This window comes from Sarcophilus harrisii, chromosome 2 (genome assembly GCF_902635505.1).
Source record: "Sarcophilus harrisii chromosome 2, mSarHar1.11, whole genome shotgun sequence".
Taxonomy (NCBI): domain Eukaryota; kingdom Metazoa; phylum Chordata; class Mammalia; order Dasyuromorphia; family Dasyuridae; genus Sarcophilus; species Sarcophilus harrisii.
In genome coordinates this window covers 349,687,641-349,706,150 of record NC_045427.1, presented here as the reverse complement: position 1 = coordinate 349,706,150, position 18,510 = coordinate 349,687,641, and the positions used below count along the sequence as shown (strand labels likewise).

General features: G+C 34.9%; 1 protein-coding gene across 2 annotated transcripts in view; it reads left to right on the top strand.

Annotated features, from left to right (window-relative positions):
• The window catches only part of FNIP1 (folliculin interacting protein 1), a 113,802-nt gene extending 100,550 nt beyond the window's left edge, over positions 1 to 13,252 (top strand). For both annotated transcript variants that reach the window (XM_031953088.1, XM_031953089.1), the window contains 6 exons: positions 465 to 634; positions 3,248 to 4,667; positions 5,913 to 6,081; positions 8,384 to 8,581; positions 8,689 to 8,804; positions 10,537 to 13,252. In XM_031953088.1, coding sequence (XP_031808948.1) covers positions 465 to 634; positions 3,248 to 4,667; positions 5,913 to 6,081; positions 8,384 to 8,581; positions 8,689 to 8,804; positions 10,537 to 10,615 — 2,152 coding nt within the window. In that variant the 3' untranslated portion in view covers positions 10,616 to 13,252. The remainder of the gene's footprint in view (positions 1 to 464; positions 635 to 3,247; positions 4,668 to 5,912; positions 6,082 to 8,383; positions 8,582 to 8,688; positions 8,805 to 10,536) is intronic.
• Positions 13,253 to 18,510: the final 5,258 nt, after the last annotated feature.

Here is an 18,510-nt window from a genome sequence, read left to right as displayed (position 1 = left end):
TTAAAAGAAGCACAGCCTTCTTTGAAAAGGTGGAGATAAAGATAAAAAGGGAGTACATCTAGATATGTAGTTCAGCCCATTGTAAAAGTACAGAAATAGAAAACGCAATGTTGTATGTGAGGAATAGAGAAAAGGCCACTTTGGTGGATCACATAGAATGATAGAAAGAACAATATACATTGAAGTTGGAAAGAACATTTGGGCCAGGTTGTAAAGGGCTTCAAAGCTCAATAGAATATATTTTATCCTAAAGATACTCTGTATTTCAATATTTCTTGAAAATAGTTGCATCCCCATAATATATTTTAAGGTAATCTTTAACAGGACTATTGTATTTGAAGGATCTCTGAGGTAGCTAATTCTGTATGATCTTTATTGATAATCCTTTCTTTACAACCATTATTTTACATTCCATTATCATATGTTTGAAGGATAGAGATTAATATAATGATGTTGCCTTTCAGATTCTTACCAGCTCTCCTTACAGCTGTTTTGACCAATCATCTTGCCTGGGTCCCAACAGTCATGCCTAATGGACAACCACCTATAAAAATATTTTTAGAAAAACATTCCTCCCAGAGTGTGGACATGCTGGCAAAGACTCATCCCTATAACCCATTGTGGGCACAATTAGGTATGTCTTCAGAGAATCTTGATACAATGTCATAAGTATATGTACATTTTTTTGGTCATTTCATAGTAGAAACATTTGACTCAACATTTATATTGTTTTTATAGTGTGCAAAGCATTGTGTTACATAGTGGGCATGTAAAAACAAAACCAAAAAAAGGCATAGTACCTGCTTTCTAATAGAAAGGATATGACCTGTACATGTGACTTGTATACCTTCTTATATAAGGTAGAATGTGATAGGAATCAGGGAAGTGTTTCATTGAGAAGATAGCTCTTAAACTGAGCCTTGGAAGAGAAAAGAAAAAAGATTTCAACAGAAAGATAGGAGGTACAAATGCATTACAAACATGGCAGATGGTTTACACAAATGCATAGATATGGGAAGTGGTATCAGGGAACAGTTAGTTCAGTTTGGCTTATTGTGGAATGTCAGAAGTGGACTGGTGTGAACTGAGAGTAGAGAAATAGTCATGCTTTAAAACCAGAAAGGAATAGATCCTTCATTTTATAGATTAAAAAAATCTAGTTATTATACTAATTTGTCTAGATTATACAGCTAGCAAGTAGCAGAGTCCTGATCCAAGTCTTTTAGCTCCAGATGCACTCTTCTTTCTGCTGTACTGCATACTAGATTAGGGGGCAGATTATGAAGGGTGAGGTATGAAGTTTGTATTTTATCCTATAAAAAATGGAATAAAGGTTTTTGAGCAAGATAAGACATATACATTAGGAAGAAAATTTTTGTAGATGGTGGGAGAAAGTAATAAGGATTTGAATTAAGGTGGTGGTACTGTGAATGAAGAGGAAAGAGATGAATGCAAGGGGCAGTGAAGATTTAGAATCACAAAGTGGTAAGTGATTTGTAGTTAGAAAGAGGAAAGAGTTAAATGTGACTTTAAAGTTTTAGAAGAGTGATGGCATCAATAGAAATAGGGTTGTTAGTAGAAAAAGTAAGGTTTGTGGCAGGGAGTTTGGCACATGTTGAATTTTCTTAAATTCTTTTTTAAGAATGGTTTCTTAATCATTTGAGTCCAAATAAAGATATTTATGTGGAATTGAAAATAAGGGAACTAGAGCTTGGGGTAGACATCTCCGAAACATTAATAACAAAATAAAAGCGCTATTCTAAGTCTGCATCCTTCTCTCTACCCTTTTCCATCTGTCCCCCCCTCCTCCCTTAAAGGAAAAACGCTTTAAGTTCCTTGCTGCTACTGCCCCGTTTTGGTTCTATCAACTATTATCCCGTGTATCCCCCCACAGTGCCTCTTATTTGGTAGGCATTTAAAATAGAGGGATAGAGAGGTCTGTCTATGTTTATATGTGTATATTAGATATATGTGTATGTATACATGTGTGTATTTTTTCTGTTATAAATTCTTAAAATAACTTACATTGATCCCTTGACATGCTTGTGACATGAAACTTTAGTAGCTGTCTCTATTGTCTATTTAGTAACTCAACTTGAAAGCCTGAGCTGGCTAGATGGCCACATAAAAGGGTAAGAATAGAGAGGGAGGAAGTAAAACATTCACTGATAATTGTAGGTAATCATCAGAGGGTGGTGGTCTCAAAGGACTCAGTGCTCTAATGAAGGCTTTCTCAAGGTGCTCTCTTTAGTGAATATAGCTGCAAAATATCTTACTGTCTTTCATCCATATAATTGTGTTTGTCTGCCTTCTTTTTAAAATCCGGCATTTTCATTAGTAAAAGGAAAAAAAAGGTATTTTCATCATTTTAGCAAAGTAATTTATAAATATGCAAAAGCCAGAAAACCCACAAAAAAGAAGAGAGAATGCTAATCAAGACATTCACCAATACATTTCATTTTATTCCAGTAAGGGTCCTTTTCCTTTTCAAATATGTTAACTTGCAGAAACCTTATATGCCAGAATTAAATGCATAGTATTGTGTCTTTTTTTTTTTTTAATGTAGTCTGTAGTCTAATATGATCTATGTTACCTATGCAACACAACTGTGGAAAGCTGATCAAGAGGCCCAAATGCTCTACTTATTTACTTTAGTAGTATGATTTTCATGCTTACCTAGATTTATCATGGAACCAAAACTTAAAAGAGCCAAACTATCTGAACTTCAGTTGCCACCTTTCATTTCTACCTCTTTAATTAACATGCCTTCCTATCTCTGCCCCATTCAAACATGAGGAACTAGGTAAGAGCCCTATGATTGTAGAGTGACTACACTGGGAGGAAAAATGAGGACCTGTAGCTTTCTGTTTGTCAGGGACCTGCTCTCATGAAAAAGATAGGAAGTAGAGATAGGAATTTATGAGTCAATGAAAATCTTGAGAGATTGTAAGCCAACCAGATAAAGGGAATTAGCTTCATTCTTACCTTTTTTGTTACTTTAGAGTCGAAGCAGCTGTGTGGCTTATCTTCCAGGGCTCTGTCATCCTTGGTCTTCTCCATGTAATTAAGACCAGTTTGCTAAATTTTGGTTTATGCTGTGTGCCAGCATAGAGAACCTCTCATTTGCTATTTTTAAAAGCTTCTGCTAAATGAAAAGTCAAAAGTTTGACTTAAGTACTGTGCTGACACTGCTATAGGCATACTGTGAAAATAGAGGAATTTTTATTAACTGTTTCTTTCATTGCAGGAGACTTATATGGTGCAATTGGCTCTCCAGTAAGATTAGCAAGGACGGTAGTAGTTGGCAAAAGACAAGACATGGTCCAGAGACTGCTTTATTTTCTTACCTATTTCATAAGATGCTCTGAACTTCAAGAGACTCATCTATTAGAAAATGGAGAAGATGAAGCCATAGTCATGTCAGGAACGATTATTACCACAACCTTAGAAAAAGGGGAAGTCGAGGAATCTGAATATGTGCTTATTACAATGCACAGAAACAAAAGCAGTTTACCCTTTAGAGATTCAGAAGAAACGGGAACTCCACATTGTGACTGTAAATATTGCAAATGTCCATTTGTTGTACAAAATGTAGAGAGTGTTTCACAACAAGAGAGAAATGTTCAAGGCACTTCTCAGCAGCTGCTGGAAACTTCTTCAGATGAGTGCAGGATAATTCCTCCTTCTAGCTGCCAAGAAAATGCTGTTGACATTAAGCAGTGCAGAGATAAATTGCGAACTTGCCTTGACACCAAGTTAGAGACTGTAGTTTGCACAGGATCTGCTCCAGTAGACAAATGTGTGTTGGCAGACTCAGGACTAGAGCCAGCAATAGAAACCTGGAGAAGTGAGGAATCATTGGACTCAGACAGTCAGTCAAGCAAAGGGATGAGATCAACAGGCATAGCTGTGGAAAAGAAACCTCCAGATAAGCTCATGCCTACCACATTTTCTTGTGATGCTTCACAGACAAAGGTCACATTCCTAATTGGCGATTCCATGTCACCTGATTCAGACACAGAAATCAGAAGTCAGGCCGTTGTAGATCAGATCATAAGGCATCACATCAAACCAACAAAGGAAAAAAGGATAACTGTTGTTGAGCATCATGATTCTAAGCTTGTGGTTGAGGACCAAATCAGGGATCCTGGAGTACATGAAGTATTTCCCAGAGTTGCCAGTGCACTTCCAAATTGGAGTCATTCAAATCTGGAAAACATGAGCTTATTTGATGAATATTTTAATGATGACTCAATTGAAACCAGGACTATTGATGATGTTCCAGTTAAAACAAGCACAGATATTTTAGAACACCAGAGCAATATGTTAGATTTTTCTAAAAGACTGTGTACCAAGAATAACAAACAACCAAGTGAATTTTGTGCATTTATGGAATCTGTGCACCAGGATTCATGTAAAACCTGCTTTCCTAAGCAGGAGCAAAGAGATACAAAGTCTATTCATGTCCCCCATGGGGACAAAGAGAACTCAGAGAGAAAAATTGCTGTAGGAACTGAATGGGACATTCCAAGAAATGAAAGTTCAGATAGTGCTCTTGGTGACAGTGAGAGTGAAGATGCTGGTCATGATATGACCAGACAGAGTAGTAACTATTTTGGAGGAGATCGAGAAGACTGGGCAGAAGAGGATGAAATACCCTTTCCTGGGTAAGTGAGGAACCTTTAATGTCAAAATCCTATGCAGATATGCATAATGTCTTCTCTTGAAAAGAATGAGGTCATGTCATCTAAAAGCTTTTAGCTGCAGGTATTTATGGAGTGAGAAATATCTAGAACATATTCTCCTTGCAAGTGTTGTAAAGTCATTCATGGGAAGCAGCTCTTAAAATCTGACTCTTTTGTCCCCCTAAAAAAAGCTTCTTGGGAGTGGCAGAGTAAGGAAATAGCATTGTACCGAGCTTATTATGCATTAAGAATCACTGAATAGAACAAGAATATGACTAGAGAATGAAGTAGATGATCATGAAACATTTAGTATTTTTATAGAACTTTTACAGTTTACAAAACATTTTTCTCAAAACAATGCTATGATATTAGGTGGGTTGGGGTATTTTTAGGCCCCATTTTAAAGATAGAGTAATTGAGGCTCATTCACATAGGTGAAGAGGCAGAGCCGGAACTTAACTTCAGGTCTAGATCTATCTAGTACTTTCCCCACTGCCTCTCAACCTGCCAGGAAGGAGATTGTTGGTTTATGACTAAAAATAGGTGTGACTGAGACCAGCAGCTAAAAAGGCTGCTTCAGGTCAGAGACAAAACAAAGATTGGAAAGAGAACCAAGCAGCTGTTCGAAGTCTGAATTTTTAGCTTCCTGATATTGGCCATTCCATTCAATTGAGTATGTTAGAAATGTGTGACAACTGCCAATAAAGTGAAGTTTGTGTGGGACAGTATGAAACAATGGAAAGAGCAGTGGATTTAAGACAGAAATCTGGGTTTGAATTTTGGCTCTGCCTTTTTATCATCCATGGGACTTCTTTGAATCTTTTATCTAATACAAAGGGATGTAGTAACACTTTTACTATAATTGTGAAGATCAAATGGAGATAATGAATGTAAGACATTCTTTCAAACCTTAAATACTACTATACGTATGTAAGTTGCTATTACTATATTCATTGAGACTCGTATTAATGTTTGCCAATTATATATTAAAGCAGTCTGAACTCTTTTCCCTTATGGCTATTGTGAGTTCATACATTATATTTGGAAAGTGGTGATTATTTTGCTTTAATGAACACACACACACACCCCGACATACATACACACAGACAATGGAAAATTGATAGTGTTAGAAAACAAGTACTAAGTAAAACTTTCGTTTTTGTTTAATTGTAAAATGTATGTAATGTATTCCTAATTAGACATGCCTGTTTTGGACCTTTCTTTCAGGTCAAAATTAATTGAAGTGAGCTCTGTCAAGCCCAGCATTGCCAATTTTGGAAGGTCCTTGCTAGGTAGCTACTGTTCATCTTATGTACCTGATTTTGTTTTGCAAGGAATAGGAAATGATGAGAAACTTCGGCAGTGTTTAGTGTCAGACCTGTCCCATGCTGTGCAGGTAACATATTATATTCAAAATATGAATATGTAAATAAAGCAAATGTTATTTTTCAGTCATATTATCCAACAGAAGCAAAAATTATGTGAAAGGTTTTACCTCAGGTGAGATTTCTATAGAATATTTGAAATTATGAACTTTTTAGATATGCAGTAAAATTTGAATGGAGAAAAACTGGCTAGCAAAGTTAATAAGAGAATGAGAATGAATGGGCTAGATTTTACCAATTATTCACCAGAAAACTGGACTTTTGGTTACAGATTAAAGATTACTAATTGTCTTCTATTCTACTTTAAGAAAAGAACAACACTGAAAAAGGGCAGAAACCCTTTTGCTAAGTCCAGAACTATTTTTAATGCACAATGATATACCTTAAAAAATGTATATATACAAATCTGTGCTAGGATGTTTAAATGTTATTGGTATGTTTTAATCCTTAAAGTAATTTAATCAGTCATATCATTCAAAAATTTGTTGTGTTCTTTCTACTGGGCTAGTCTTAGTAGTAAAGGAAAAATTTTGAAAGCAGTAATGTCAAATGCAAATAAAAACAGATCCCTATGGGTTTCATGTTGGCTTAGAAAACCACAGATTGCCATTATCCATATTGTATTGTATTTTTGTTTATTTTGTTAAACATTTTTCAGTTACATCTTAGTTTGGATCCTTTTCCAGCCATGGACTTGTGAGTTTGACACTTCTGATACTAATTCATCCCCGGTGCTGGCTTAATAAAACTTATGGAATCTCTTCAGAAAAACTTAGTGGATCAAAATTTTCTTCAGAAGAAAAGAATTCTTCCTTGTACCATGAATAATAATGTTAGTCTTTTAGCACTCTGTTTTTTGCAATAACAATAAACAAAAGTTTGATAGAGAGCTCCCTCTTCTGGTTCCTAAATAAATTTAACATTCAGATACCATTTTCAAAGTAGCACAGCCTACTACATATTCTTTTGGTAAATTAAATTAGATCTTTTTTTAATTGAATACACAGTCATGTGCTTAAGACTATATTCAAAAGTTATTAGGAAGTACTTTGAAAAAAGATTGAGGGCAACACTGGTGTGAGGAAAGAAATTTTTATTACATATAAATATTCCTACATGGCTCAAAGTTTTGAATTAAAACTTGAGAATTTAGGCTTTTAGTATAAATTTGTTTCTCCACACTTAATTTCTTTTCTTGGTCTAAGTCATTATTTATCCAGAATCAATTTGCTTCTGCTTATCAGAAATGTCTTTTCTGGAATTTGACATTTTTAAAATATTAACTACATATCTTTTAAATATTAAACTTTGAGGATAATTTTTAAACAGTTAATCATATTAAAACAAAATTATGTTTCACAAAAACAGATCATATGTAATTATAATATTGATATTTTTTGTTTTGGGTATCAGTTTCTAAGAGGTTTAGTGAATTAATTTATCAAGGTTCTCAGCTTTTTCCTGGAGATGTTCTGTCTGGTGAAAATCTCTTATTTCATTGGGATATTTTAATAATATTTATCCTTCTGTTTCCATTAAAAATGTAGGAATTCTAGATCACAGGGAAGTTTACATCAAAATTTATTCTCACTTATGTATTTATTCTCAGTTTTTCTCTCACACACCATACCCAGGTATTTGCCCCCGTTAAGTTGAAATAAATAAACTGTAGTACATTAAAACTCAGGTTTTTTTTAAATGTCCAGAAGATCACATAATAAAAATTTAATATCATTGTAAAAATATCCAAAATCTCCACTACTATTATTTTTGTCTTGAATGAGTCCTGTTGCTGAAAATGTGCCAGAACATGCTGTCAGCAGCCTTCATGAAGGGATTTCTAGAGAATGTAGGAAAGATGCATTTCTTCTTGGTCTTAAATATAGTGCCTTCCTAGCAAAGCAGTTAATTTGGAGTATTTGTCCCAAAGGATTTTGGTTGTCTTTGTTATTAGTCATCTTTTATTTTGTTGTATTTTCATGATATCAAATATGCTTTCATATAGTGGCTTTACAGAGAACCATCATTATTTTCTATTTAACAGTGAAAGTTAAATTTTTAAAATTTCCTGTGTACTTTTGATTAAAGGATGGAATTATTGAAAGATCCCATAAAGACTTTTTATAATAGACTTGTCAGAAAATTTAGCACATGAAACCACTATTGAAGAAACCTTTTTTTAGTGTAAAGATCCTTTAATAGTAGCTGAATGAATATAGCTGATTTCTTTTTCTATGGAGTTTCTCTTCCATTCATTTCACTATAATCATTATGGGGTGTCTTATCTTTTTATGAATTTTTGTTTATTTCTAGCATCCAGTGTTGGATGAACCCATAGCAGAAGCTGTTTGTATTATTGCAGACATGGATAAATGGACTGTACAAGTAGCCAGTAGCCAGAGACGAATAACAGATAATAAGCTGGGAAAGGAAGTTTTAGTTTCTAGTCTTGTCTCCAATTTGCTTCATTCCACTCTACAGCTTTACAAGCATAACTTGTCTCCAAATTTTGTAAGTATACTTAGCATTAATAATGACATTTTTGAGTTTGCTAGATATAAGAGTTTGGAAATTTTTTTCATGCTTTGTTTACTCTTTCTCTTTGAATATAATTATAGTGCGTCATGCACTTGGAAGATCGGCTGCAGGAACTCTACTTCAAAAGCAAAATGCTATCTGAGTATCTGAAGGGACAGATGCGAGTCCATGTCAAGGAGCTGGGACTGGTGCTAGGGTATGTTCACAGAGTTCAACACTGACTTAGTAGGTTTGCTTTTTGCCTTCATTTCTTCTTAGGAAGAATTTTTTATTTGTCGGTAAGATAAGCACTTTAATTGGGGGAGGAAAGTAGTGCAGTAATTGGAGAGTAGTCAGGACCTTTTATTTCTTTGATTTAGGGAATTCTTACTTGCCTTAGCAATGCTGATCTGAAAATGAGCTACAACTTGGAGGCACTGAATGGTGAAATGACCTGTTACTCAGGCAGTATGTGTCAGACGCCTTGATTCTGAAACTTCCTTCTCTATGTACTTTACTGACTTTCAAGAAAAGTGCTTAGATAGGGATAGGACCTGGACTTGATCTTTCATTGATACAGGGAATGACAGATGAGGAAATGGCTAACTTCAATGCCGATCAGCACCCTACATGTAAAGGGTGGTCTCAGAGAGTTGCCTAGAGAGCGTTGAAAGGTTGAGTGCTTATTTAGCTAGTGTCAAACAGCCATTATGTGTCAGAGGTAAGACATGAATTAAGGCTTTTCTTGCTTCTAAGAGCAACTCTCCATCTGCTCTGTTATACTACTTTTCCATGTGTTCAGTTCAATATATAGCTGAATCCTTGTTTGATTAATCATTCTCTCTGAACTTTATTGCTCTGAACTTTATTGTAGGAAAGTCCCTACCACTTTCTTTTTTTTCTATGGAGTTGTTTTTAACCATACTTGAATATTATGCTTTGGGATCAGTAAGCCTTATTGCCTAGATCAGAGGTCCTCAAACTATGGCCCGTGGGCCAGATGCGGCAGCTGAGGACATTTATCCCCCTCACCCAGGGCTATGAAGTTTCTTTATTTAAAGGCCCACAAAACAAATTTTTGTTTTTACTATAGTCCAGCCCCAACAGTCTGAGGGACAGTGAACTGGCCCGCTATTTAAAAAGTTTGAGGACCCCTGGTCTAGAATGTAAAGTTATATGCCTAATGGCCTCAGCTGCCCTGAAAGTCAGTGGCCCTCTTGTCTTCATTCTAGGTTGAAAACATGATTAGGAATTAATAAATAGCTTCAAGAATAACATTTTACTTTCTGAGGTTTCATAAGAGATCATTTTTTGCCACAGACACATACTTCTGTCCATTCCTTATGCTGAAGTACATGTGTTAGGCTTCTAGAAGATTTTTACTTGCAGAATTCAAAACAAAAATGGTTTCTTAGACTTCAAAATGAATAAACTAGAAGTCAATGATCAATTATCACCAAATTGTTTTATCCTTCTAATTCTGTCGTCCCTCTGATTTCATTTCCCTTTTTGTTAACATATTTTCATAGTCTGAGATCCTGATATCTCTTACAATATACTATTTCTTATCCTAATACATCAGGTCTCAGTTCAGAAGTATTATGGTTTGTAGACAATTTCTGAGTCAGTTTGTTGAATGCAGTTTTTTCATCATGTGTATAGATGTATACAGTAGACCCAACTAATTCTTTTGCTGAGGCAATTGGGGTTAAGTGACTTGCCCAGGGTCACACAGCCAGGAAGTATTAATTGTATGAAACCAGATTTGAACTCAAGTCCTCCTGACTTGAGGGCTGTCCTCTATCCATTGCTCCACCTAGCTACCATACATACATACATACATACATGTATATATGTATACAGTACTCCTGTACATAGAGTATAACAAAATAATACAGCATTATTCTTGGATTTTAAGGGGAAACTATAATATTTTTTCTTTGTTTTAGGATTGAATCCAGTGATCTTCCTCTTCTGGCAGCTGTAGCAAGTACTCACTCTCCATATGTTGCCCAGATACTCCTTTGAAATGTCTGCAAGCTAAGATATTAATAAAGTTAAGCAGAAGCAAAGGAGGCAGGCACAAGTTATATACTTGTACCAACTTCTTCCTGAGATATCAAAAGTGACTGATCCACTGATGGAGCTGACTGGGACTTCTGCAAGCATCTTATGACTTTTTTGACTTACTTATTTGTTTTAAAAATTGAACATGAAACGGAATTAAATAATAGGAAAAAAAGGAGTCTGTTAAAAAGTACAGATTAAAAAGTATAGATATCAGATGATAACTGCAATGTGTCTACAACTTAAACAGATTGAAATATGAGGGTGAAGCAGCTGTCTTGTAATTCATTGCTATTATTCACTAGCACACATGTCAAAAGTTCATTTTTAAATCTAAATTCTTGTGGTACACCGATTTGAAGCATCTTGTGAATTTTCTTTATGGAGAATAGCTGTTCTCAAAATATTTGTTTATGACATAGAACTCAGAAAAACATATGGATCTGTGTATATCATATGCACAAATGTACATATAAACATCTCTTGGTTTCCTAAAAGAGCTGAGGGAAGAAAAGAAAATTGGCAAATGCAACCTTTATTTCTTGTGTTTTAACCAATTTTAATTGTTGGTAAAGTTGGCATCTTGTTTTACAGTGATACTTTTGTTTTACGCTTTAAAAAAGAGGTGATGCCAACATTTTTCATTTAAGACTTAAGAGTATGAGTTTCCAAATAGCAAGAATATATAACAATACCATTTTATTTTGTTGGTAAGTAAAGGCTCTTTCTGCTTATCTAAATCCACAAATAGTGAGAAAATGGTAGGAAGAAAGATCAAATACACCAAAGCATTGGCAAAAGTAAAGTTGTAATCTTTTAAAAATGCTCAGGTGAAAAAGATTTTCTCTTTCAATATTTTAATTTCTATTCTATTATAATGGTACTCATCCACTGCTCTTAGTCATTCTGGATTTCCCAAGATTTCAATTATTCAATTGTCATGTTTCTGTATATATTGTAGATGTGTTAAGTATAAGAAAAGCTAATATGGAACCAAATTCTTGTATGTAATGTAAATAGAGTAGATGGGTGGATAAAATTTCCAACATGCTCTACTACCTCAGTTTAATTGAATACTACATTGCAGTCTTTTCTTTGCTTGTCTAACCTAAGCATTGTCAGAGTTGTGGATGAAGCTAGTTTCTGTTTTTCTCTACAAGATTCACTATAGTTAAGTGCTTATTTAAACAAACGAGTCATCCTGGTTCACCACATCAGTTGTCATTTAATGAGTCCATTCATGCTTTTCATATCCATCTTGCTTTCTAATTCGAAAAATATGGTATTGTTGTGGTTGGCAAAGTGCTTTTATCTTAAGTTTATTTAGCACACTTTGCCTTGGATCTTTTATGTATAATAGAGATATTCAGTTGAACTAAGAAAATAATCTGTTTTGATGACAATTAGAGTGCATAACTGATTGCTAGACTAGGTACTTACCTAGATACTATGACTGGAAACCCTCTCCTTTTGAATTTGAGAACCCTTGGATATCATAGTTGCTAAAATGACATTGGAGCAAATTTTTTTTTTCCTTTTGGCTCCTTTTCTTATGACATCTATTAACTGAATTCTTTTCCTCATTGCATGTTGGTAATTTTGACTGGACAAAAACTATTTTGCTGGAATTCAGAATATGGAAAAGAAATGCAAATGTGGATTTGGTACATATTTTCCTTCTTTTGGTGACAGTTTTTATTATACCACTAAAAGACACACCAAATAGATAAGGTTTGTTTCTGAATTCATAAGAAAAATGAACCTATCCATATGCATTGGCTCTCAGGAATTTTGAGTGCTTGGGAAATTTGATATTGAAGTAAGAAATGGTTGGCCCCCATTTTTTCTACTACTCCTTGAAAAGGGAAGTTTTGCTGGAGATAAAGGCTTTCAATCCTTCAAAGAATTTCTTGGTCCCCTTAAATATCTAAATATAGTAACTGAACTCTCTAAAAATACTATTACCTAGTCCTAAGTCTTTCCTTACCAAAGACTGAAGAGATAAAATTTTTTGCTTATTGAAGAATGTCAGATACTTCCTTTTTTGCTTGCAATGTGACCACTTTGATGAATGTGGAAAAGATTTTTTAAAGCCTGTCAGTAATTTTATGGTACATATGAAACATGGTACTTACAGAAACCTGTTTGTTGTAACAACAAATGAAAAAGGGATCTTTAACATATAGTATTATTGACTTAATTTTTTTTCTTTTTGTATATAATCTTTTTTGATTTTTAAATATTCTCCTCCTTTATGAAGATGTCTTAATTTTAGAGATGAAAATGTTAAGTGCACTAAACATGTACTGAAACAGATTTATTTTTGTTCCAATCAACAAACACTGGGATACTCAATACAAAAAGTGAATAAAACCCGGATTTTACACATTGCATACTTTTCTCTGTTCTGGTGTTTTATGACAATTTTCTGTTTTATCTAAATTATTTAGATAGTGGTTTGTGTAAAATACTGGGTCAAATGTACATACTGATTGTTTCTTGTTTTGTATATAATTCTCAACTGTGCACTTGTATTATAATAACCATTCCCAATTTCAGGGGAAATTTGTGCAATAAATACATATGTCAATTCATTTACTGATATTGTCTCTTTCATGTATATCATACAATGATTTTAAAATCCCATTATCTCTTGGTGTTTCTATATTATTTTGGGTGCTGTGATTTAAAAAGGATATTGTTTAAACTAATTTTTGAAGCTGAGTCTTAAAACAAAAGGAAATTTTTATAATGAAAACATGATAACAAAGAAAACACCCCCTCTAGCCATATCTCAATATTTATATAGTATCTGTGACCTATATACACATCAATTTATATTTGATGAATAAAGTATTTTCCTTTCTTTAAAAAATCACATTTCACAATTTTTTAATACATACATAATTTCCTTGCTAACATTTTAGAAAGGAAAATATTGCTAGTTTTGAAATTTTTTCATGGAACTCATCATTAGGAGCAAAGTTTAGAAAATACTAAATTAAAGGAACCTGATTGCAGGACTACAGTTTAAGATATAAATTTAATATGTTGGCGCTTCTTCAAATACATTGTGCTAAGTACAACTTGATTCAAAAGCTCTTTAAAATAGAAAGGGGAAGGATGAGGTAGAAATCTGTCAATTTATATCTTATAACCTAAATAAAGTAATTCTTCATACAAATAGAGAAAAGAAAAAAAATGGACATTTTGAAATTCACAAGAGAAAATCCAAGAAGCCAGCAATAAAACTGATAACCTCAAAATATCTATATGTAAATGTACCAAACACTAATAAGTACTTCAGTAAGCTGAAGTAGAAATTCCATTGTAAGAAGAAAAATTTGAGACATCATGGAATGGAATGGGCAGAGTAAATTAGAAATAATCTCAGGGAGAATGCAATAGCAGTTATGAGGACTCAGTAAAGAAACTTGTAGAAGGTAAGACTGGGGCTAAGGCTTATGAAAGACCAAGAGGTAGAAATAAGGAGATACAAGGGATAGACAATAAAAAGACAGTTGGGAGATGCAGTGTCATGTAGGAAGAAAAGCAAAGAGGTATCACTGAATCATAGAAAACATGGAATAGAGTTTAAGCGTAGCAGACTAGGAAAGGAGCAGGTTGTGAAGGATTTTAAAAGCCAAACAGAGGATTTTATACTTGATCCTGGAGATAATAGAGAACCATTGGAGATTATTGAAGGAGCAGGCAGTGGGAACATTCTCAAACTTGTGCTTTTGGAAGATCACTGGCAGATGAGTTGAGTGAAAGATGGTTTGGAGTTGGTAGAGATTTGAGGAAGTGACATGAATCAAAAGGTTGTACTCAACCAGAGATGATGAAGTCCTACACCAAGGGATAGCAGTGTCATAGAAGGAAGGGGACATTGTCATCCAGGAAAACAATAGACATGATGTCTATAGCAATATTGAGTAGAATAAAATAAAAGTAACATGTTGAACTAGATGATCTCTAAGATATTTTCTGTCTATGAAATCAAGTAATTTTATTCTTTCTTGATTTTCTTAAATAGAATTCAACAAGAATTACCCCTTAGAAAAAGGTATGGATGCTAGCAGTCCTGAGGTTGCCTAAAACCTGGTTACTACTATAATCATAGGCACATGGTGCCACTACCTTTCTACCTTCTTCAATAACTGACCTCTGAGCCAAACAAAGGACAGAGAGAGATCCATGGAAGCTGGGAAGGGTCATATGGTCATCTGTGGGGTCAGTCTCATCTTTGAATCCTCATTTTAAGATATGAAATCTTTATGTGATAAACTGTCTACAAAATTTTTTCCCAATTTTCTGCTTTTCTTCTAATCTTGACATTTGTTTTACTTGTACAAAACATTTTTAACTTAATCAAAATTATCCCTTTTACATCTAACTTTGTTTTCTCTTTTTGATTCATATATTGTCCATCCACCCATAAGTCTGGTAAGTAATATGTTCCATCTTCTTCCGATTTTCTTGTAAAATCCTTCTTTACATATAGGTCATTTACATATAGGCTATAAATTGCATGCCTGTTTCATTGTTTTTCATATCCTTTGACCATTTATCAATTGGAGAATAGCTGGAATTCTTATGAATTTGAGTCATTCTCTATATATTTTATAAATGAGACCTTTATCAGAACCTTTGAATGTAAAAATGTTTTCCCAGTTTGTTGCTTCCCTTCTGATCTTGTCTGAATTAGTTTTGTTTGTACAAAAACTTTTTAACTTAATATAACCAAATTATCTATTTTTGTTCAATAATGATTTCCATTTCTTCTTTGGCTACATTTTCCTCCCTTCTCCACAAAGCTGAGGTTAACTATACTTTGCTCTTCTAATTTGCTTATAACATCACTATGTCTAAATCATGAATCCATTTCTATCTTATCTTGGTATAGGGTGTTAGGTGTGGGTCAATGCCTAGTTTCTACCATAGTAGTTTCCAATTTTCCCAGCAGTTTTTGTCAAATTGAAGTTTTTGTCCCAAAAGCTGGGGTTTTTGGGTTTATCAAACACTAGATTACTATAGTCTTGGACTATTTTGTCCTGTGAACCTAACTTATTCACTGATTGACTACTTTACTTCTTAGTCAGTACTAAATGGTTTTGATGACCCACTGCTTTGATGTATCAGATAGTTTTGATAATTACTGCCTTTTAATATAGTTTAACATCTGATATTGCTAATCCTCTTTCCTTTACACTTTGTTTCCCATTATTTTTTTATGTGATTTTGGAGAGTAATTCCACCTAAATGATGTATTTGGGTCATAGCACCGAATGTTGAGATTGATGTAGGCACCAAATGTTGTTTAGTCATGTGAAGAATTCACAGTTGCCATTCTCTTTGGTAGAAGGTAGGTTTATTTAGAAGAGGTTCCAGACGAAATGAAGAGATACTATAGACACCAGGAGTAGTAAATATGAAATAGAGTTGGGAGAGCATGTAATTAATGTTCTCCCAAGGAAAGGGAGCAATACCCAGTGAAAGAACTCTGGGAGATGACATGAGCCATTACACAGAATTCCTAATCCCTATATTTTTGTCTGCCTGCATTTTTGATTTCCTTCACAGGCTAATGGTACACTATTTCAGAGTACGATTCTTTTTGCATAGCAAAATAACGGTTTAGATATGTATACTTATTTTGTATTTAATTTATACTTTAACATATTTAACATGTATTGGCCAACCTGCCATCTAGGGCAGAGGGTGGGGGAAAGAAGGGGAAAAAATTGAAACAAAAGGTTTGGCAATTGTCAATATTGTAAAATTGCCCATACATATAACTTGTAAATAAAAAGCTATTAAAAAAAAAAGATCTAGGTCCCAAAACCAAGATATTTTATAAAATACAAGCAACCAGAAATTATATTCCTTTTGACAGAGTACCCACATATAAAGAGAAGAAGAGAAGGGGTAGAAGAGGGAGGAAGAAGAAATGATGATAATAATAATACCAGCATTGTAAAATTTGAATTGACGGATTGAATTGGGATTATTCCCAAAGGAACCTATTATTACTCAGATTGTTTTTCATTCTTGGTTCTCAAAGAGGAACAATGATATAGTGAAGATGATGTCTTTGAATTGCATATGAATTGGATTTAAGTGAGGCAGAGCTGCAAAGTCTCAGACTTTGAGAGGCTCCAAAGAGAAGTGAAAGAGAAGAGACTGATTACCAACCTGAAGAGCTACAGAGCCATTGTGCTGACTTCATTTTTATACCTCTGATACCTGAATAGTATATCAGCATCATGCCAGGAATCTGAATTGCTTCCATTTGAATTATCTTTAGAAGATTCTGAAGATTACTTGGTGGGATAAGAGACCAGACACTGAGGTCCTTTACCAAGCTAAACTTCCAAGTAAAATAAACTGAGAATTTTGGGGGGGAAATGATGGGGATAAACCCTGAAACTGTCCAGGGTCTTCTCTGGAGGAGGCCCATCCTCAGGGAGCCTAGTTGGATGGTCTCATTTAGTTGGAGATCAGGCTAGGGACATGGTTGCACCCTCTATTGAGTTGAAGATTATTCCACAACCACTCCCAGTAGCTAAGACTCCCAAGATAAGTAATCTCTTTTTAATTAGAGGTCTAGGCCCCGGGGCATTGTCAAAATTGAGGGAATCTCATTCTATTTTGAATTGAAGCCCAAGCCTCAGCTAATAAAAGACAACTCTGAACCCCAAATCTTTGCAGAAGTCCTAAACAGGATTATGCTTGCCAAGAAAGCTCTCTTCTTGGCAAGTTGCCCTGCCAGGACTTTTGCCCACTGTGAAGATATTCTCAGTGTTAACAGGACCTTTTACCCACCAAAGAAGTCTGTCTTCCTAGCAAGCTGGCTTCTCAGTGCCAATAAATCCCTTTTTGCCACACAGATTTTGGGTTTGCGAATTCTTTTCACATAGGACCTGTGCCTCTGACCAGAGGGGATTTCCCATCCCAATTCTCACACCTCTTCACTATTACTGATCTCATCATTCACGTCTCATCACAAGCATTCCAACTCTGCTGCAGAGAGCACAGCTCTGGTGGACTGGCCACATGTTCTGAATGCCACATGTACATTTTGCCTAAAAGACTCTATTTTGGAGAACTCAGAGAGGCAAGCACTCACAAGGAGGTCAGAAGAGCTTTGAAATGGATTGTGTGACACAGGAGGCACTGGCACATCAGTGCTTGGAATGTAATCCAAGAAAGCCTTTATGAGAAATGCTGTCCCTCAAAAGAAATGTAAAATGTGCACGTGTAGAGACATTTCCACTCCAAATGTTCATATGGACTATTTATGCCAAACCTGTGGTGGAGTCTTCTGAGCTCATATGGGTCTGATCAGCCACAATTGGATGCGCTGTTCCTTGACCTCATCATAGTCATTTGGGGCCTCTTTGAGCGCAAAGGATAACATCCAGCCAACAAAGTTGTTTGCAGAATCTGACTGACCCCCAGTTTCCTGTTCTCCAAAGGATATAAAATGTCCCACCCTGACTAGACCTGCAGATTTGGTGGATTTCTAAAGACCTGGTGAGATATCCTTCGATATCTGCTATCCTGACACCTAAATCCATTTCTATGAAGAATGAGCTGGGGCAGAGGTTGGAAGGGACGGGGCGGAAGGAGGATGGAGAGATGTGAGCTTCTAGAGAAGTCACTGTATTCTTATTCCATATCCTTGTTGTGTCAAGATAAAATAAACCTCCTTTTGTTTACTTTTCAATGAGTTTTGAGTGCCTCATTTCAAATCAACATCAAACATAAATTTAAAAAGTACTTGTCTCCAACACCAGGATAGAATATTGTGCAGCTATTACCTCCCTATTTTTAAAGTCTGTCCCCCAATTAAT